The following is a 22865-nucleotide window of genomic DNA, read 5'->3' on the forward strand; positions in this document are numbered from 1 at the left end:
GCCTCTTTTCTTCTACTAACTAGCTGTATCTTGAGTTGTAGGGGAATGAGGAGTAATTGCCACTTCTAGGAGGAGCTGAGTTTTGCCGAAGTGCAACTTGTTTGCCCTTCTTCTGGCACAGTTTACACGAGCCCTTAAACAACGACGACAACAACAACAACAAAAACACTCTTGAAAGCTCACTACTTTTCAGTCCTTCAAGCCTTTGTGCTTATAGAACAGCCATGAAGTTGCATGACCTGTCTTTGCAAAGCATTGTCGCATAAGCCACAGAAAATCTGAATCATTCAAGGAATTCATTGGAGTAAAACACTTCACTGCTAAATTAAGGCCAGACATTTACGGTCAATAGCAATGTAAGTAACTCCCTTCCCCCAGTCTTCATGCAGTACTCTTCGAGACACTGTTCAAACCATTTATGCTGTTATCAATAGGCAGAGGTGTTGATTTTTATGTGTAAGTATGAAAAAGAATATTTTTTAAAGTAGTAACTGGATAATAAAATACCCTTACTCTGTTTATCTAACATTTGTATTAATGGGATTGAAAGAAGAATTTAAAACTATAGGATAGACACTCAAATGGTTCATATAAAGCCATTTTTTATATTTTGCAGGGCTTCAGGAAACATAATTTTTAACTGCGCTTCCCTGTCAAAGAAAATATAGAAGGTCAAGTGATTTCAAATATTGCAAACATCTTTTAATTTTAGAATCCTATACAAACATGGGCTAGATACAGATTTGTCAGTAACCCAAAGGGGAGGGGGGGTCTTATTGCCTGCATGTTTCCACAGAGACAAAGAAATACTGAAGGCAAGCTTCCTAACATCCAACAAGATGAGAAAGTTTTTAAATTTTGAGTGATGAAGACATAACACTTAGAATTTAGTTTTCCTGGCACTTCTTCCAGTCTTTTTACCTTTATACATAGCAAAATCAAAGCATTAGGAACCAACAGTAGTTTTTTTTAATGCACTTTACCTATTAATGAAGGAGGAAACCCAGTAACAAATCATGAAATATACAGACAGGGCTGTAGTCCTTGCAAATGACACAATGTTTGCTTTGAACAGTGGGACTGAAGAGTCCAAGAACATACGATTGTGTGATGTGCATAGTTTGATTTTTGCACATGGCATGCCAAACTCTGGTGACATCACGGGAAGAGACTGCAACACTACAGTGAAAAGGAATGAAGCCCAAGTGGAGTCAGATTCCATAATGGCATTCTCACAGTTAAAGCAAAGCTACACAGAAAAATATGCCAGTCCTCTCCATTGGTTTTAGATCTGGACACTCACACTCTCTGCTCCACCTCTAACCCATCTTTTAAAGGCCATTTTCTCTTTTCCTTGAGTGGGATGAATTTACCTTGTAATACTAGGGCATTAAGGCAAAACCATAGACACAAATATGAGAACAAGTTACGAAACAAACATCTTATGAAAGACACAGAAGGTCAGCCTTCTTCTTCATCGCTGTCCTTCATGGTGATGCCTTGAAGTCCACTCCCATCTGACACAGAGACTGTGGCTTCCTCTACTGTTAGTCGGCTGTGGACAGTATCATATGTTTTACTGTTCAGTGTTCCTTCCAGCACTCCCTGCAACCTAAAGTCTCGATAGGTCTTCTGTAACAAGCAAACACATGCACATAAAATCAACAGGGTCAAGTCTCTCCCTTTTTCTTTTTCCTCTCAAAGTGTGCATTGAAGGTCTGACTTACGTATAAGGCAAGGAATATGGAAGAGAGGCCCAGAGGAGAGCAGATAAAACAGCATCTTAAGCCAAGCCGTCTATACTGCATGGCAACTTCTCAGGGACTTGATTGAGGCCTTCACAAGCCTTGTATACCTGGAGATGTCAAGGGCTGAACCTGGAACTGTATTTTTTGAAAGCATGTGCTCTGTGCTGAGTGATGACCCTTCTTGCTGGGTATCCTGGCAGAAGATGGCTGGTTTATACTAAGGACAGAAAACTAAGGAGGCCAACTCCGTACAGGAGATGACCAACTCCAGAAGCTCCAGTGGCAGATTGTGCAGCTGTGGGTGAGGGAGAGTCATTTAACATTCCCTTTATGGCACTAAAAAGCCTCAAATGTATCTCAGCAGTGTTCTTTTGAACTACCTTTTCTCTTGTCTGTCACTATGTATGCATGTGTGTGCAGATGGCACAGGGTACATTATGTAGAAGCGGAGCGGTAAACAGTATTCTTTCAAAAGTAGTATTCTTTCACATACTTTCAAAAGAAAGGTATCAAACTCTCATCAAGTAATATACATCAAGGTTGAGTTGGCTGTTGAGTTCATCAAGCAGCTCTCTGATAGGCTGTGGGGTTTGGGCCACTTCATCCTCTCCCACTATTATTTACCACCACCATATGTTCTTTCTAAATAAGTTATCTGAAAGAGTAGCAACTGCAAGCACTACTTACCCTGAGTAGGTACAAGTGTTTAATTCAGTAAATAACTCTATCCTAACTGTATAGCTCAGAACTGCAAGAATATTCTTTTTGACAAAGAACCACATTCAACAAATTTTTTTGAGTAGTGGTTCCACCCGCATAAGTTGGTCTAATGAAAGACATCAGGTGATTCTTCCTGAATGTCACATTGTAAAGCTGCAATATAATGCTCAATTGTTAAGTGCGTGCCGCAAAACTAAAACTTACAGAAGTGTTTGGCTGGCATCCATATGGAAACACTGTTTACAGGCCCTACGTTTTTGTTTGACATGTGGGGTCTGGAGAAAAGAAATATACTGAATGCAATAAGCCAGTGTTACATTTGCTTTCACCTTAAGTCATAAGAATGTTTGAAAGGTGCTTCAAAAAGCAATTGATTTTCAGTTGTAGTACTTTCCATTTTCAAAGTGAAGAGTCTTAGGTGACCTATGTGAGATTTCAGATTCTTGCCTAGCTACTTATTCTGCACCCAATTTGAATTTTTCATGATTAGGCCAACTTCATTCAACGACTATGTGAATGATGGTCAGCTGATAGTCACTCTGGCATGAGCTCTGACTGAGATCCAGTGCCACTGGCAACAGTCTTATGGTCATTTTAGCAATGGACTCTTCAGTTGTGTGTCAGAGTGGCCAGGTGTGTGAAGAGTCAGCATAAATCTGCAAACTCCTTCCAAAATGGCAGTTGATCATGGCAACTCAAGAGATGATTAATCAAGCTTTTTGCAACCATTGCTGTAGACTTTTTTTTAAAAATCTAAGACTAAAATCCAAATGAATAACATACAAATGATTTTATAACCTGAAACTATCTACAGTGCTTTGCATATCATCACTTAGATGCATGCGCACATGTGCTTGTGTGCATAGGCAGTACAATCGTTAGTGCCTGACCATTCAAATCCCCATGGAGCAGAGAGACTTGATTGGATGTAAACAAAACCGCCTCTTGTCAAATCTCCATTTGTACAGTGTTGTGTTATTGCACCTGATAAATAACTCAACAAATTCAACAGACCTTCACACCACTAGATTACTGAACCATTCATTTGTTAACTGACCTTTTGGATCCCTGTTCTGCAATATATTAGCTCTGGGGAGCCTGCTTCTCAGAAGCTAGCTGGCTGTACAGTTTGGTTTTATAGATTTTATTCTCTAGATTTTACTAGAATGGCTTCCAATGTGAAACATGGATTCAGCTAGGTATTGATTATTGCTAAATGCATTATCTTGGTCCTATTCTGAATAAATATAAAGATACTGTTGTATTACAGATATTAAAATAGAGTACTGCACAGATTGTTTTGTTTGAAAGAGTTGAAGTCTGGGGCTTTTAGTGATCACTGGGACCAAGGATCATAGCAGCTAATCTCATTTCAAGTCTAAATTGGATAGCTTTCTCCCAAACAGGGAGATAATTCTGATTTTACTGAAATTGTACTCACAACTCAAATGTTGCATGAAAAGTATGTGAAGTGCCTTGAGCTCATTGGTGAACACATTGCACAACCACATAGGATCATTAGAATTTAAGTAAGTCCAGCTTCAAAAGAAAATCTGGTCACTGGGTCTAGTCACTGAAAATGGCGGAAGTCTGGCATTTTAGGATGAAGTTAATCCTAAAGAATAGCAACTGCAAGGATTGGCCACTAATTAGGTTGTGAACATGTACCATGGTTTTTACAGTAACCATGATTAAGTGCTACGTATGCACCAGTCAAACCATAGGTGAGATAAGATCTTCATTGCTTTGCTTGTAGCTTTAGCTAGTGTCACTATTCACATACCTTCCAGAGAGTAAGATTTTGCTTGGTATATTAAACTGTAATTAATTCAGGGTTACAGAGACCACCAATTTAGTACCATGGTTAAGCATTTTGTTTTTCATTGGCCCTAAATCAAGGACAAGAAACAAATCACCCATTTCCTTCCTGTTGCTTTCTAGCAGTATCTTTGGTAGTGCTACCCATTTCAAGTGGTGATAGTTTTTCATTCTGAGAGGGCCTGAATAATATATTCTTTGTTTCAGTTTTCCATAATAACGTTCAGTCATATTCTAATACATTTACCTTCACTATTTTGATGAGAGTCTTCAGCTGGTAGATATGAAGCTGGAGATCTAATCTATCAGCCAGCCACACACATATGACTTTCATGGAGCTGCTGTACCATTGCTGCAAAAAAGAAAAGAGAAGGGAGAAAAAAATCAAGTCTAGCACTATTCATTTAGCAGCTTTGGCAATGAGCAGTAAATGAAGCACTTGGAAATGACTACAAATCAGTACTTGAAGCCAATAATGCCTTAATTCCTGTTAGTAAAATTGTAAGTGTTGTTGCTAGGAAATCAGCTAACTTGACCTGAATTGGTCTTCACATGAATTAACATTAGCAAAAACTGCTCTGTCTTTGAGCTATGCCATAGCCATGAGAAAGAGTGTTTCACACTTTGCTATCTGTAGGCAAAAAGCAGTATTAAATAGTCTTGCACAAAATAATGGATTGGCAAAGCAGCAGGGGAAAGAACATTATTTACAGAACAGGAAAAAAATAGCTCTGTAAGTTTCACTTAGCAAAAAGGGAAATGAAATCTAATGCAATAAGAGGCCATCTGATGATGAAACACTTCCTGCAGTTCCTACAGTTCATACTCTCTTAAAAATGGTGTAATGAATGAAGAAGGGTAAAGAGACAGACAAACCAATTACCACTAAAATTGGGATGGATAAATTATTCTTTCCCCAACTGACTTCTATTGCCACTTTGGAAGATCTCTGAGATTCACATTTTTGTCCAATAAGGCACTGTGAAATCTTCGACTCTGGACTAAGGAAGGGTTGATTTGCCATGACCATCTGAAGGATCAGTGGTTTATCTGATACCACAACAATCCTGGGAGAAATCAGGTGCAGCCCAATTCCTTTCTGACCATTGCAGTTTCTTTAGGTTAACTATTAACATTCAGTTGAGAGAGAATTGGGCATGCTCAGCCTTGAGAAGGGAAGATGGAGGGGGGACATGATATTCCTCTATAAGTACCTCAAAGGCTGTCACAAAGAGGAAGGTCAAGATCTCTTCTTGCTGATGCCAGAGTGTAGGACACAGAATAATCAATTCAAGTTGTGACAACCCAGACTCAGGCTGGACATCAGGAAAAGCTTCCTTACTGTCAGAGCAATACAACAGTGGATCCAGTTGCCTAGAGAGGTGGTGGGCTCTCCCACACTAGACATTCAAAAAGGAACTGGACAGCCATCTGAGTGAGATGGTTTAACATGGTGTCCTGCAACAGCAGGGGGTTGGACTCGATGGCCTTCATGGCTCCTTCCAACTCTTCTAAGATTCTATAGTCTAACCATGAAAGGAAGGTGCTTCATTTTAGTAACATTTGCAGAGGATTCATGCCATCGACAGGGAGCCTCTCTACAAAGGAAATACCTATATTTCTCACAACAGAGGAGGAACATAGATATGAGAATAACTACAGTCGGTAACTACAGTCTGAAGAGTCATGGAATGAGACTCTTAAGAGCCTAGGACATTGCTGCTGCACAGAAGCACACACACATGCATGCACACAAGAACCAGTGTCTTAGAGCTTCCCCAGGTGAATAAAAGTTTTCCGCATTCTCCTGCCTCTTATATGCATCATGTTGAGTAGCATCATAATACCATATTATTATGAAGAGCTGACCAGACACACTTTCTTATTTCACTTTCAATGCCTGCTACTTCTTCATTTCCCCACCTTTCCAAACTTGTCTGCTACCTCTGTGACATCACAAGAGGAAAGTAGGCAGGATATAAATTCAACGTGGTGGTGGTGGTGGTATGTATGCAGTATACATCTTCTCTAAGCAATGTATGAGTACACTGCAAGAAAAGCCACAGAGCTGTCTTCCTTACACTGGTGTCCTCCAGAAGTGTGGGATTATAACTCCTATTTTCCCAAGCCAGCATGCTCAATAGTCATGCTGGTAGGTGATAGGAAAAGTAGTCCAACACATTGGGAGAGCACGAAATTGGGAAGGGCTGAAAGACAGTATCTGTGTGAGTGTTGCTTCTGCCAAAAGAGCTAATGCTCTGCCCAGAAAATAGTTCAACCCCCTGGCAGCCCAAATCTGTCCAGCTGTAGCCTATTGTTGGATAAATAGGCCTTGAGAAGAAGAGGGAATATGCTGTTCTTATTGTACCATCCAAGCCAGTGAGTATGAGCACTGTCATCCATATGAGCCTGTACACAGAAACAGAGAAAAAAAGCAAGTTGGAAGGGACCTCCTGGGCCATCTAGCCTGACCCCTGGCTCCAGCCGGTTCTGCTCATGACATACATGAGAGTCGTCCTTCTCTCAAAGAAGGGCTTGAATCTATGGATGCTAGGCATGATGGCTAATGTAGAACTTCTGTGTTTGCAGGCAGCATTCCAATACACACCAGGGACTAGGAAGGGGCTACTGCCTTCAGAGGCATTCAGCTGGCGACTGTGCAAAACAGGATGCTGGGCTAGATGCACTTCTGGTCTGACCCAGGTCTCTTCTTGGATCCTTGAGTCCTGGTGTGGTATTAAAGTTTCTGCAGACAATGTGCATGTAACTACAAATAGCACAGTCTGGGAAGATGTGTTGAGGAGAAGAGAGTGCAAGGAAAGAAGGTAATGCACTCTTATGAACAGCTCAGTGGGAAGAAGCAATGCAATTAATTGTAAGAAAGAGAGAAGAGTTTTGAATTCCACTCATGGAGATGTAAGCATGGCCTGTGTCCAGATGAAGCATATTTCTTATTGGTGCTTCCTTAGTTGGAATAAGGGAAAGGCAAAGAAAAGAGAGCTCAGGTCTGTCACTCCGCAGATCAAAAGCACAATCATTCAGCCACAGGAGGAGACAAGAGCTGCACATGTGCTGGAGACGTGTAGTCTTCCAGTGACTGGCTCATGAAATGTCCCAGCAATAGAAAAGATGACAACTCAGCAGAGGAACAGCTGGTTTCCCCCTGGTCGCAGGGATGCAGTACTTGCTTGGGCTCTGAGTGTCACTGAAAGGAAATAGTGTTTGCATGTTGCATGGGCGCATAATTACTTGTGGAGAGACTTGAACTCCTCTCATTGATTCAAATGGGAGTGCTTTTACTTATACCACACCCTGTCCCATTGGCATGTTTAAGGTGTGGGTCTGATCTCTGACCAAGCACCATTCTTCTCTCATCATACCTCCATTCTGTTTATTTTCATCCCTTCTGTGATTGATTTAGTGATGATGCCTGTGTTGCATGCTGTAATGATAACAATATGTGGCAGAGTGTTGTTTCTGACAGGTACAGTGGAATTTAATAGTGATGCTATTTCTTCCCAAGGGGTTTTAATGCAACAATAGGCTCATATGGCCAGTCGTTAATTTCAGTGGGACATCTAGCCAAGGAACTGTATTTTAATTTCAGACTTGGTATATCAGTATTTTCCCTCAAAGAATAATTCAGCTCATTGATGTTAAAGTGTAACTACTTAAACCTATGGATACTAAATAAAGAACATGTGTTACATATCAATCATTTATAGTTTTGTACCTGCAAACTAGAAGATTCCTTCTCACCTCTTTATTTCTGACTTATCTATTCAGAGCTAAAAGCTGACCGGTGAAAGTGGGCTTTCAATGGTTACACACCCCTCAGAATTTATAAGGCTTAGAGTTTAAAAAGATATTCTTAACCTTATTTTTATATTTAATCCAGGAAATCCAGGTGGCATTCAAATTAGCTCTGTCAGCCACTCAGATGAGTGTCATGCAGCTTAACAGATGGCATCTGAGTGAATTCACTTGCAAGATAATTTCAATCACCTGATAGCTGCCATTTGTTCTTTTTATCTATTCATTGTTACATGAAATATGATCGGTCCAATCTGTTCTCCTATCAACCAGACATTTAGAAGAGTTAACCTCAAGAGGTAAGCAACACAATCTAGTGCAGATTTCCATGGAAAGACCAACACCTTCAGTAGAGGTGGGGAGAGGCCATATTATGGTCTGTTGATTAGTTATGCAGAGAAGGCTGGGGCTCAAACAATTAGTCAGGAACTTAAAGAGTGCTGCTTGCAGAAATGAGCAAACTGCAGTTACTGTGACAAGTGCCTTGATTCGTTGTCCTCTGAAGAGAAATTAATGGGGTTGCAGAAGGCTAATAGAGAACAGAACCCTGGCCAAAGCCACTCCACTAAATACACAAATGCCATGTGTCCCACGCACACAAATCGAACTAGGCCATGAACTTTCCCAACTGGATGTTTAAAATGCTAAAATCAGAGTTTAATGCTGGACAAAATAAATGGGAAGATTGGACTCAGTCCCTAACTTCAAACTTAGCATCTTCCTTTGCTGCCTGTAATTACATGTAACAGGCTAGGAAGAGAAAGTTTTAATAATCGTGAATCAACAGCACAGTTTTAATACTGGGTAACATTAATTTCTATTTCACATATTTCTGCTCTACTCAACATCTTGTGAAGCCCTTACCAAGATAAAATGGGGTTTTATGTAGTGCTGAAATACATTTCTCTAGGAAGTAAAAATGGCTGCAGAATTTCTCATAAACATATTTTCCAGATTGGATTATTTTTCATCACCAGAAAAGAACACAGGGTAAAAGTAAGGTTTTCAGTAAAAATGCAAAATAAAGAGATTGTTGTGTCATTGTGGTCTAAAAGGAAAGGTATTCACAGTCTTATATGAACAAATACTTGGATTTCTTAATTCGCAAAGGAGTTTTAAGATATGCAGTCAAACAGAACAAACTTACAAGCTGATAGTTGGTGTGTGATATGATAATTACCAAGGATTTAAAAAAAAAACATTTCAAATTTTGGGTAGCAAACACATTTCCTAGCAAGAACTGTTATTGTATAAAACTAATTCTTTTCAAAGATAGTAGCAAAAGCCTTCCCCAAGTCCCACTGAAATTACATCATCAATAGGTATTCATGCTATAATACCCTCTGGCTATGGGGCAGCATACAAATGTGATAAATAAGTGAATAAGTAATAATGCAGTTTTACTTAAACCTAGCACAATCTTAGGAACATGCAGCACTGAGATGGATCAAAAGTTTCTGTTTCCTCACAGAAGGGGTCCTAATGTTCAGAGAAACAAATCTGTACATAAAATTCAGTGTAAGACAGAACCGTACAAAAATATATGAAACTACAGAACCTCTTTCTTCTTTTAATGTCAATTCACAAATAAAAATACTTACTGGGATAGTCAATGCTTGAATATGGGTGGGGGAGGGCATTAATAAAATTAACAAGAGCCTCTTATTTCCCTCCTCAGTTTTAGCTATATCATGTTCCCCATAGCCTTCTAAAAACAAAAGGTAAGGGGGATGAGAGAGGAAGATTAGGGGACTGGAATTTGAATATTGGGGACAGTAAAGCAATGTCTCCATCACACCAGACCAATGTACAATAGCAGTATGGAAACTTTTGCGCTATGAAGCCAAATATCTCTAAAATCATGTCTGCTAGATTTCAAAGTTCATGATTTGTTTTAAAGCCCCACAAAAAGCAACTGAATACTTTTAAAACATCCCCCCTTCCCTTTGATGAAATTACATTCTCCTGAGCCCTGATGGGGAAAAAAATTGAAAAAGCATTACAATGCACCCTGATGTCAATTCTAAGGCATTATTGCTTCTTTCTTTCATTCATATTTTATTTCTTTGTGCATGCGTGCATGTGCACTGTGGCCTTTGCAGGACTAAAACAGAAAGTGTATATTACATATTTTTTCACACCAGTGCATGACAGCAGCCAACCATTTTAAAAAGAAAATGTGTTCTCCCCCTTCCTCCCCTTCTTCGTTCATCCAGCTCCTGTAAGGGCATGTATTACTCACTTCATTTTCCCCTGAAATATCTCCTTTGAAGTAAAAAATAAATAAAAAAAATAAAAATAAGGAGGGAAAAAGGAAAGGCTAGGGTTGACTCTGCAAGACCCCTGTATTTATTCACACTTATTGTGCATGACTGTAGACTGGTAAATCATATTAGTGGCCCGTCTCCCCATCAAGCTGCTACTTGCTTTCCAGCCCTGGGAAGGTTCAACAAATCAACAGGAGCACGGAAAACAGAACATCAGTCTAATCTAGTGTTTAAGGTGAAGTTTTCAAACCCAATCTAAGAAGATCTTTAAAGCAAGTAACAAGCTGAAGGGCTCAGAAGGTGGTATTGACAATGAAAGAGTGTTGAAATATCGAGAAGCGCAGCACTTGTGCATTTTTAATAACAAGAGGGTCAACAAGGATACAGCCCCCTCCGTGCCAATAGTTGCCACCGGCTATGGAAATTGCCACACCAGGGCCATAAACGGTTTCAGTTCATCAGCTTTCTTAAACACCCTAAACCCCCTCGGTGGACCTTTAGTCTTGAATTAACAAACCCAAGCAATGAAAGAGGGTGCAGCCTGAATGGCTGGCATTGATCCCCAACTGTGTTCAGCACTGCTACAAGCGCTGAAAAACTCTCCTCCATTGTCAACAGAAATTGACAAACCCTCCTCTCCTAAATAGTACAGCTGAGCCAGGCTGGATCCACGCAGCTGTAAAGGGCTCCACTCTCAGGGCCCCGAGAGCACTAACAATGGAACAAGCATGAGCTCTTTGTCAGTCGCAGACTCGGGCAATTTTCTAACAAGGATTAAAGTTGTTTCTCGGCAGTGCCGGTGAAAAGAGATTGAGCAACATACCGAGCTTTCTTCAGGCAAGTTAAAGAGAAGTAGTTAAGGAATTCCATTATTCTGTCTACTATTGGAAATACAAAACAAATATATTCAATATGCACAAGCTTTACCTCCCTGTTCTCTCTCAACCCCTCATCTATAACACTTGGAGAGGGATTCAACTAAATGTAACACTTGTCTCTTGAAACCATGCACTCCAGATTTCTTTTTAAAGGATTTCTCTTTTAAAAGATGCAGCTGTTTGCTACCTGGAATGAAGATTCGGTGTGTGCTAATTACACAAAGCCACAGACCTTTAAGCTCAGATATTCCTGCAGCTGAATCGCTGGACCACAGAGGGTTTCCCCCTCTCTCTATAGGCTGGCTCTGGCGGCCACTGGTCACTGACAGAATACAGTTGCTGATGAAGAGGGGAGCAGGGATCTGCGTTTTGCCTCTGAAAGGAAAGCGCTGGCTGTGTTTCCCTCTTCCTCGAGGGCAGCGTCCTGCAAGTGGCAGAATGGACAGGGGCCACGCAGCAGTTTCCAACATCACGTCATTAGGAACTAGTATTTAAAATATCTTGAAAGGCTTTATTCAGCTAGACCAGTAACAGTCTAAAAAAATGGCAAAAGATGGTGTACGACTAAAAACTGCTTGCTCATTATACGCTAAATTCTGTAGACTGGGACCTTACTGAATAAAGGACACGACCATTTTGGATGCTGCAACGTTTTCCATTGCTTGAACTATGGATGGAAACGCAGTATTGAGTTTGGTGGGATTAACAACATGCTCAGGGGTTCTGAAAGGAATGTCTCTAATCACATGGATACTAGAGAAATTAATTTACTCCAAATCAGGTAAGAGAGAGAAATAAAAAGAGCTTTGCCAGCTTACCACGTAGAGCTGAATGCAACCAGCTGGAGGTCTGAAGACAATTCCCTAATGTTAGCCACACAATTTCTGTCATTTGTAATATTTTATAGTACATGAAGGCAGTGCACAAACTAAATGGAAAAAAGCCTACACATGCTCTATTGACAAAAAGCTCCTTTCTGAAATACCAGCATGTACAGCCATTATTTAACATCCGTGATTAAAAATATATCGGAACACAAAATCATAGGGCAGTCTAAAATACTCCTGTTCTGTCAGAAACACTCTCAGCAACTGGTTCATAAAGAGAATGGCAAATGGTTGAAGTAATGACAAATTACTCAGACACACCTCTGCATACACAAGCTTCATTATCACCACACACCATTTAAGTTTCTCTCACATATTTTCAGGCTCTTACCTTTAATCACCTTTACATAATTAAATAATGTTTTCATACAAAAGTGGAGTGTGCACATGCAGCTTTATTAAAAAAATACTGATTTTGTGGAAAAACCCTGAATACATAGATTCAAAGATCATCCAAAACATTTTAGCATTTTAACCCACAACTTAGTCAACAGTTCATAGAACTGTGTGCTTGTAGGTATCCAACCCAGTGATCATATAAAGGTTTGGATATTCTCCGTTATGCATATGTGGCTCAAAATTAATGGCCTCTTAAGCCCCCTACCCTTCCCCTGCAAAGTTCAACTTCATAATTGAAACCTTCTATTAACTCATGGCAATCTTCTATTATGATGTGTGTCAGCCCCCTAATTATCCCCGATCAGCTAATTTATAGTTTTCTGCTCTCTGGTCAATACACTTGAAATTAATATTATCTAAAAATGATAGTGCCTTTTTTGTTTTTTGAGGGGTGATAATTCACATTTCTAAAACTATGCCTATGCCCGAATTAATTTTATGCAATTATCCTATGTTTGTTTATAACTTCAGTCATATTAGCACAGAAGCACTGTTGTCTCTCTGTGTGTGCCTGCACTGGGGAGGGGGGGGGGAAGGGGAGCAGGGGAGAGAGGGATGAATTGCAGGATGGGGAAAAACGGATTTTGAAGTTCCCCTGCAATTTCATGAAGCTAAAATATTTTTTAATCATGGACATTAAATTCAGATGATCCGAATTTTAGATTTTTTTTTTTTTTTAGATTTTAGAAGACAGATGGTCTCAGCATTGAGGAGAACTGAAACTACTTTGAGAAGAATGACAATTTTGTGCATTTTCTAAGGATCTTGACCCTTTCACCTTTTGGGTTACTATGGTTCCAACCAATAACAATACTTCATAGCCTCAGAAGCAGAGGAATTGCTGGGAATGGGATTTATTCCCCCAACATCTATTGGTGTGCTGGAAAGACAGCTTTTGCCTTGAAGCCGAACTATGCTGACAGCTCTTTTCAGGGTGGTTGCATGGAGAGCTTTGGTTTTGCAGCCCATTCAAGGGACTCCCAGTGATCTCCTTTTGCTTTATATTGAAAACATGAAACTGGCAGTCTACCATTAAATGTGTATACTCTTTATTAAAAACACATTCAGCTCAGTGCAAAGTTCAAGAGGAGCTCCACTGTGTCTATGGAGCTTCTGGGTCAGAAGACTTTCTTATTTACATGTGGCAGAACTAGTGCCAACACTGGAGCTCTTGTGCAGGCAAGTGAAGCTCCTAGGTATAGAGTTCCTTGATCAGAGATACAACAAATGGCTTCCCATGCCTTCTCTCCCCTCTTCTCCAATGATTATATTGCAACCAGGTGGTGCAGAATTTTAGGAAAGCCTTTGGTGTGTTATGATCACTCTTTCCATTGGAAGAGAAAAATATTCCAGGTTTGCAGACAGTTCTTTTTAAGACTTTATTGCAATGTAGGGAACAGAAAGGAATGGTTTCCTTCCCATTTTTCTGTTCACCTGAACACATGTGCACACCTCTCCTTTTGAAACCTGCTCCAGGCCATTTGTTCCCTCCTCCTTTCCCCTAATTGGCTAATAGGGTACTGAGAGTTTACACTCTTTCCACCCACCTACTCCCAACACGGGCCCTTCTTCCCAATCCTGCCCTGCCCCCGGTGGGCTACAATAGGCTCATTTTGTTCTGCCCAGCTTGTCAATAAACAATCAGGAAGTATTTAGCTCTCCTGCCTACATGCCTGTTTCCCCATACGTTGTGCTATCTGATTTTGGCCCCTCTCCTCCTTTGGGCTAAGTAATTTTCTTTGTTACCGTTTAAAATCTCTTTTACTCCCTTGTTTCAAATAATCCTTTCACACCTATCAGGTGGGATCACTTTTCTTTGGGATAAGAATGCACTGGAGAGGTCTTTTGTGATAAATGGCTCAGATGGGGTCGGCAAATAGCAGGAAGGGTGGTAATGCTGGTTCCTTTAAACAGAACCATGTCCAAATTAAGAGCAGCAGCCCTGAACTTGATAACTACTTCTGGAGGAAATCCTACTCAGAACACTTACACCAGAGAGGCCTAAATCTGGGCTGTACTGTATCAGCAAAGACCATCTTTCAGCTGTTTTGCCCACTTCAAAGTTGATTGTTTAACGTCTACTGAATTTCAGGGATGGGGTAAAATTGCTTTCAGAGAATGAACACAAGAGTAGCCTTTATTTGTTTCTTCCAGAAAACTCTGTTCTGAGGTGTTATTTGAAGTTCAAAATACAGCTATTTAAAGAAAAAGAAGTTGTTTCCTTTGCCACTCCGTCATGGCCACCATTATAGTGAACAGAAGTTGAATATTTACAGAAATACACACACACACACACACACACACAGAGAATGGATATACATTTTCTCCAACAGATCATTTGATTTCAGATGTGCAGAGTTAAATGCCCTTCCAAAGAAAGAGTGGTAACTGAAGAATAGTTTAAAATCATATCAAACGTGTAGTATTTGATGCAATCCTATTTTAAAATCAAACTTACAAGAGAAAATCTAAATTTGGATTTCTTTCTTTTTGGCAGGAATCTCTTGCAAAAATAAATCCAAAGATGCTTTATTTGAAAGTAGACCCCAGATTTTAAAAGGTGTTCCATGTCATATTTTGCGGGGTAGAGGAACAGGAGATTAACAGTGGAATTCTATGCATGTTTGATCAAAATCAGCCATAGTGAGTTTAAATGTGCTGAAGAATCAGTGAAATGATTCAGATAAATCATATGGGGGGGGATATGTTATTTCACACATTAATTTCTCAAATTACTGGGTCAATTCACCCTGAGACACTGTGAAGGATGGGATATAAAAGCTTTAAATAAATAAATAAATAAATAAATTCCAAGATTTTTTAGGTAAAACCACTACTTTTCCCCAGACCTACAAATAACTGCAAACTGTTCATGATTTTTAAAAGGTAGGGTTTTTTAATAGCAATGTGAGGAGGGGGCTTTTGAATTAGGTTTGTATATCATTCTATTCCAATATTTCAGGAACAAGGTACAGAACTGTAAGAAATCTTGTAGCTTGTGGCAATTACTTCTGATTCATGTTAAATGAAAACCTTGCAAATCCTCCCTATGTAATAATTATGTTGAAATCACAAATAAAGCAAAACCAAAATAACCTGTTTATCATATCGATGCTGTTTTAAATTGCATCTTTTATGACCTGCCTTTCCTATGAGTCTTCCCACACATATGGTAGATACAGAACATAGCTGAAAAATTAGCACCGGAGGTGGAGAGGATGCACAGACACAGAGCTGCCTTTCAGATCTAGACATCTGCCATGTTATTTTTACTTAAAATATTATGTGTCAACATCGATGCTTATTTCAATAAGGGACTCATAGAAATGGCACATGGAATTCTCTTTCTGCCAATCTTTATACCTGAACTTTAGTGCCCTATCATATTCTAGTGCTAGAGCTCCCTTGAGCAAATGCTGCAAAGTTGCCATATTGTGCTGTACCAAGCTGTAGTTCTGTGATATAGACAAACAACCACCCACTTAATATTACGTGAGATTTTCAATCAACACAGCTCTGGAAGAGGTGGAAGGCTACAATCTGAAATGTATTGGAAGACAGCCTCTTCTACTTACATGATTTTCTCTTTTCATAAACAAAAGGACTGGAGTCAAATCTCCTTGGGCACAGAGCCACTCCAGCAGCTGCTGAACTCTTCTTCCCTAAACATGCTGGTCCTCTACTACATCAAGGCTTTACTAAGTAAACAAAGCTGAAATTAGTGTAATTAAATATATATCTACCTAGTAAAAGTCAGGTGGTTCGTTTCCATCATATTGGGTTATTTCTGTCATGCTTGGAAGATCTAATGATCTTCTGGTATGGGGAGAAGACTCTAACAACAAGTATCCTGAAGCAGTGCTACAGCCCTCTTCGCCAGGGAAGAAAAACTCTCAAGAGGCTACTAGCTGCTTAGAATAGGCATTTGCTTTTTGTCCCTGTGGAGGAAACAATCACTGTAGGCATGGACTTCTTCATACAGTTCTGATTCTAATTCTTCACACAATTCTCAGTCTTCCTTCTTACTCTTTGGATGTATGGAAGAGTATAAGTAAAATTCGAGAGTAAGACTGCCTGTGAAATTTCACAGATCATTCACTAGCACATATGGGACATTTTTTGCAATAGGATCCAACACAGCTAAGCTTCATCCATCATGTCCAAAAGGGTTTGACAGAGATGTGCACTTGCCCATGCAGGTAAGCACTTTGGATCTCATTGATGGGTTTTTAGTAGACCAAAATTTTGGATTGGAGATCCCTACCTCAGTTCTGGTCTACCATTACTTGTCCTTCCTTGGCTGTGCTAGATTTGTTTTAATATTCAGCTGTACACTAAATGACACATCAGTACTAAAGCGCAAACAAACAAGTACATTACCACTACATAAATATACAATGGGATAGAGAGCTAATAATGTGGACTATATTTTTAGTAATCTGGCAAGTATAAAACTGCAGTTGGTGCTTATCCTGCAATATTCTTATTTAGAGTGGGTGAAAAAACTGAGTCCTTGAAAAGTAAATGTGTATGAATTGAGAAATAAAGAAAGTGGAAATCCATACTTTGAAAACCAAGGTCTATTCTAGGTGCCTTTGTATAAAGTAAGAGTAACTACTGGCTTGGTGCACTGGACAATACTTTGTAAAATTGGGGATGAGACTTCAAGCTTAAAGCGACTGCTTTTGGAAATGTAACTGTTTAGATCAAGAGCTTCTGGTACTTGCCCTAAGTTGGCTCAGAAGATGTGTCAGAATCCTAACTATGGCTTTTTCTGTCCAATCAGTGGCACCTAGTGAGAAACACACATTTGATTCTTTCCTCCTCTTCCATAGTTCATATTTTAAAGAACCAAGGAAATGATACTCACTGGGCCACTGCCTTGCTTCCAAAGCAAGCAGATATCTGGATATTCAACTGCCAATTTAAACATGTCTAATGAGTCCAGCCTGAAAAAGCACTGCATAGTGTTTTAATAGGAAGGCCTGGAGGAGTGTTGTCCATGGGGTCGTGATGGGTTGGACACGACTTTGCAACTAGCAAGCAAGTGTTTTAATAATTGCAAACACATGTTAACATCTTAATACCCCGCCACCCTACTTTATTCTGCTACTGCAATGACAGGCAGCTTATACGCCATTCACTACCTTCCCCTGCCCTAGAACTTAGTTTTTTCCACTCCCCCATCTTACTTTTATTCTCATGGAGATGAGAAATACAGCATGAGTAAAATGGTAAGTTCAAACAAGAAATGGCTATAAACACTCTTTCTGCTGCTAAAAAGCCAACCAAAAAAATGCAGCACTTCCTAATGTTAAATTTATTGGCTATAGTGAAGTTGCTCACACTGCCTATCATGATTCTGGACCATGCCAAGTATTAATGCTCACAACACTGAAATGCAACAAAATATTCTTACCCCACAACATAGAGGGGTCATCTTAGACCTGATGGCCAAATCCAGCCCTCCTGGGATACCTCAGCCATGTCTCTTTACTCAGGCTCTATTTTTCTTTCAAGTGATTTCCAGTTCTAAAAGACTGAAATGCCTTTCTAAGGCTTAGTTACTTGTAGCATGAGTTTTAAAGCTATGATACGGCAGGGTTTGACATAGGTTCATTTTTTAAAAAAATTTTTGTAATCCCATCCCTTTTGGTCCTGCTTCCTTTGCTTCCAGCCCTGCTCACCCTGTGTGGCTTCTGAAAGCTTCTTTGAAACAGAATTCAGCCTTTAGGCTGAAAGAGGCTCTTTGCACTAACAGAAATTCTCCTGGCCTGGCTTTCAGCCAGTGAAGATCCTACAGGCCAGGAGTGGGCAGAATATAGATTGGCATGAACTGTGATCCCCAATTGTTCAGCAGCAGCAGCAGCAGCAGCAACACGATGATTCACCTCCCTGTCTCTACACCAATTTTACTGCTGAAATGAATTTTACTGCTGAAATGAAGTGGATCTTTGTGTGGAGGAACAGTTAGGTCGGTCCAGATGTGGTCATGAAAACCAATTCCTGGCCTCAGAATTCCTCAGCGCTAAGTACATGCCTTTTGTACCAGGCTATGCTTGGAGGATCTCTAGTAAAAGAGCAGAGTAGATTGCCCAGACTGCCCATCCCTCTGTAAATTGTAAGGGACTCATAGATGCCAATTTACTGCTGCACATTTTATATTCTGTTACTCCTGAAGGCCATTTAGCATGTCTCTCTGCATTGCTGTTGTTGTTGCTTTGGATTTTCTGCCCCATTTTGGTTTCTCCCCAAGTTTTTAATTCTGCATAGCTGCATCTCAGTGACACTGTTTGGCTCTAGCCTTGCCAGCATTCAAAAACTAGGGCTTGCTATAAATTAGAGGGAATAAAGATTAATTGTGCCTTATTCCTAGGCTTCCCATAAGAATGATTTGGCTTTGAAACTCTCATAGTGTTTGTCTGTACAGACCTCCAAGAAAGAAGATTTCTCTCAGAAAACCTAAATTTCATCAGCTTTCCCACAAGAGAAATGATGATGTCACGAATATTGGCAGACTTTAAAAAAGCTTGTTTAACACATACAGGGTACACTGGTAAAGGCACTAGAAGTACATAGCTGGTCTCAGAAACTGTGAGCTTCTCCTACTGATGAAGTGTGTATATTTACAGTACACGAGGAAATCAATAAACCCTCAATGGTGCCTGTGCTTGGCACTTCATGGTGGAAAAAATATGACCTGAGACAATCCAAATGGTAGAGGATCCTATTGATTTTTCCTCACTGCAGAGAATGAGAAGGCTGCAGGCCTAGTTAACACTCTCCAACAGATTCACCTACAGTTTCAGAGCTATTACAGCTGGATATATCTCATTGATCTTAGAAAGGTGCTATATCATTTTTAAAATCACCAAGATGAAAAGTATACATAATTATGAACTACCCTCTTTTTGTACTTAGGTCTAATGGCACCTGGAGAATTTCCAGATAATAACTTTAATTTGAAAACTGTGATTTATGTAAAACAAACAAACAAACAAACAAACCCAACTACCTGATATTTACACTTCTTTAAAACAATTATTTTGTAATAACTGAATCACTAATGGCACAATCCGATGGAGTTAGAGTTAAGCCTGGGAATTTAGAATCTCCAGCTTATCCAGGGCAGAGTTGGACAAATGGTGAAGGTGCTCTTTGTCTCCCTGCTCCTCCTATTCTGTATTTTTGCTATACAGCAGGTTTTTTGGCTGCCTACAGAAGATGTCTCAGAGGGGGAGCAGCACTTGGCTGCTCGAGTTTCCTCCCCTCCCTCCACAACACCCCTTTTCACCCCATCTGAGGTTGCTTTCCAGTCTTCAGCTGGTGTGGGACTTCCCATGCCAACTGAAAAAGGGCAGGGGATTGGAGCTGTCTCTGATCTTGGAATTGGAAAGACATTAACCTCAGACAATGTCGAGGGGGCACAAGATTGGTCACTCAATTTTTTTTTTCTTTTAAGTGGGGTTACTTAAGATTTGTTTTCAAACAACTACACTGAAACGTGTGATTTCCACACCCTATTTTGATGCAATGCGTATTAGCCATTGTTGATCTTTGAAATATATTTTATAATATTTTGTGATTCAAAAGAATGTTATGATGTTACACAAACCATTGTAAAACTCACCTGAATTGTGGAATAATATTGTGAAACACATTTTAATTTGTTACTAATAGTACAATCTAGAAAGGCTATTTCAAATTAAAATGTTAAATTCCTATACCAAGTCTTACCACAAAATTAGATCAATAGCAACCTCTAAACCAACATGACTGTGTTAAATTTGTTAAATTCTAAATAAGTAAAATTAAATCATCATATTTTCTGGATGTTTTTAGATTACCACTCTATCTTGACTTGTGGTACTATTATAGTACATGTAAAAACTACTATAAATGTATCTGTATACACAGGGAAAAACAGTAACTTGACTAAATAAACTATGTATGTCAAAAGCCTCTCTCTTGTTTAATAGGATGCAGTTTATATTTTAATTCACACATACACTTACAGTCTTCTGCTGTGTGGATGATTCTTAATCCCCAGAAGTGGGGAAATTTGAAGATGCCAAGCAAATGGCATAATGAGGTTGTGAAGAGGCAGTAGCAAGATTCATTCTAAAAGTGTTTCCTTCTGATTTAATTATGACTAGTGGGATGGAGGTTTGCTTTGATAAATGGTTCTCAGGTGTTCTTGGTTTGACAGCTGGGTCACCATGGTGGTTTAAGGAGAACTAAGAAATGAAGAGAAACTTAAGGGCCACATCTAGATTAGTCAACCTGAAGCTGAAACCCAACATTATTTAAATCTACAACATATTCTGACTGGGTAACAAAATTAAATATAATAGCACAAAAATGTCAGTCAAGGCATTATAAGCATAAGCATCAACATTGTTAAACCCATGAAACCATAAATGCTGACATATACACAGTAGGAAGTAAGGATAATCTCTTTTAAAATGTTGCATATTAATGTCCTGCAAGACGGCAGGGAAGACTCTTATAGTTATGATCTATTAAACAAGTAAAACTGAACATTCAGCTGGAAGAACAGACTAAATCTCACTGCCACGGTAAGAATCACACTGGTGTGTGAGGTGGTTCAGTGCTTAATGAAAAAGTAGGATCTGCAGTGCGGAAAGTTCCAACCAGCCATGACTCCTTGCTGGATACTCTATTCCATTCCCCAACAGTCAACATTTTGTGCCCACTGAGCATGTTCAGTTATCATTGGGCTCTGTTGAGGTTTTCTCCTTCCTTAGGGGTTTCCCCCAGTACAATTTACTTTCTGTACTTTTGTAATCCTTGGATTCCTCTAGTCTGCTGCTACTTCCTTCTTGTGGGTTCTCTGTTACTACTATATGGAATAAAATACACATTAAAGCTTTTGAGGACTGCCAGGGACTAGGAACAGCCTGATACACGGGTAAAAAGAGAACAAGGCAAAATAGTCTGACCACATCCTTTTTGCTCTCCTTTTCTTGTACTTTTCCCACAAGGTGGAAATCTTGTTTTCTCCACTAAATTAGTTTGAAAACTCTCTAGGTCTCAGGAATATAGATAGTGTGGAAACTGCCTTTAAGACATGGGGTATGTAAGCTCCACATCCCCCTGCACCAAAAAAGGAAGCCATAGCGTTTCAAAGAATAAGTTTATAGTTTTGCTAAAGAAAAGTGTTAACAGGAAAAGTGTTAACATCTTAACGGATGTGCACATATACGCTTGTGTATGAGCAACAGAGTTATAAACAGAACCAGGGACAAACACATCCAGCTAACTAGTTATTAGATTGTGTTCTTATTTTATTCAAGTCACTTATTCAAGTCACTTACCCAGTGATCCACCTGTCTGCAGCACTTCTGCAGTTCTCTTTCCTCTAGGTCCTTGGCGTTATTCTCTCCCTCTCCCTCTCAGCTTTGTCTTTTATATTCTATTTTCTTCTTCTCTCCCCAGCTCCAGTTATTTGGGGGAGTAGTTTCTTGTTATTTTTTTTCAGAAAAATTTGTTTCCTGCATTAAAACTTTCCCCCTCTCTTCTTTTAACTTTCTGCTAAACAATGCAGTCGTCAGTTTCCTAAGCACAACTTTCTGATCTTTACATTCTAACAAAACATTTGTACTCATAAAAATTAATCCTTGTTGCTGAAACTGCCTAACAATACAGAAAGAACAAACCTCACAATATACTAAAACCAAGCTAAATAAAACCGGAAGCACAGTTCTGTTCCTTCACGGAGAATTTATTTAACGTATTTGAAGCATCACAACCTTTCACCCTGGAAATTTTATGGGATACAGGGCACCAATATTTATGATCAAATTGATATGCAAGACAATCCTATCTTCTGATTTCAAATATTCTGATGTCTGGACATTTGAAGTATCCTAAGCCCTGCCAGTTCATGTCAGCTGGACGTAAGTGATAAAGAACCAGTATTCTCTTCCCCTTCTTTGTGTTCTGGTATAGAAGAACTGACCTGTTTACCTCCCATTGCATACAATGCTCAGGAAAAGATTTAAATGTCCTATGGCTAGGTGAGAATTAGTACAAATAGGCAAGCACAGTGGCATCAATCTAGCAAGACAGAACTTCAAGGTAGGAGTTGTTGTTGCTGTTGTTTAACGAAGTTGTGTCCGACCCATTGCAACCTCATGGACAACATTCCTTCAGGCCTTCCTGTCCTCCACCATCCCCCAAAGTCCACTTAAGCTCACACCGACTGCTTCAGTGACTCCATCTAGCCACCTCATCCCCTGCTGTCCCCTTCTTTTGCCGCCAATTGTTCCCAGCATTAGGCTCTTGTCCAGTGAGTCCTTCCTTCTCATTAGG

General features: G+C 39.7%; 1 protein-coding gene across 2 annotated transcripts in view; it reads right to left on the bottom strand.

Moving 5' to 3' along the window:
* Positions 1-571: 571 nt before the first annotated feature.
* The window catches only part of CADPS2 (calcium dependent secretion activator 2), a 357625-nt gene continuing 335331 nt past the window's right edge, over positions 572-22865 (bottom strand). For both annotated transcript variants that reach the window (XM_044422997.1, XM_044422995.1), the window contains 2 exons: positions 4534-4638; positions 572-1632 (listed from right to left, as the gene is read on the bottom strand). In XM_044422997.1, the coding sequence (XP_044278932.1) occupies positions 1462-1632; positions 4534-4638 (276 nt within the window). In that variant the 3' untranslated portion in view covers positions 572-1461. The remainder of the gene's footprint in view (positions 1633-4533; positions 4639-22865) is intronic.

The sequence above is a fragment of the Varanus komodoensis genome, unplaced genomic scaffold (assembly GCF_004798865.1).
Source record: "Varanus komodoensis strain SLA01 unplaced genomic scaffold, ASM479886v1 scaffold13_1, whole genome shotgun sequence".
In the NCBI taxonomy this organism is placed as follows: domain Eukaryota; kingdom Metazoa; phylum Chordata; class Lepidosauria; order Squamata; family Varanidae; genus Varanus; species Varanus komodoensis.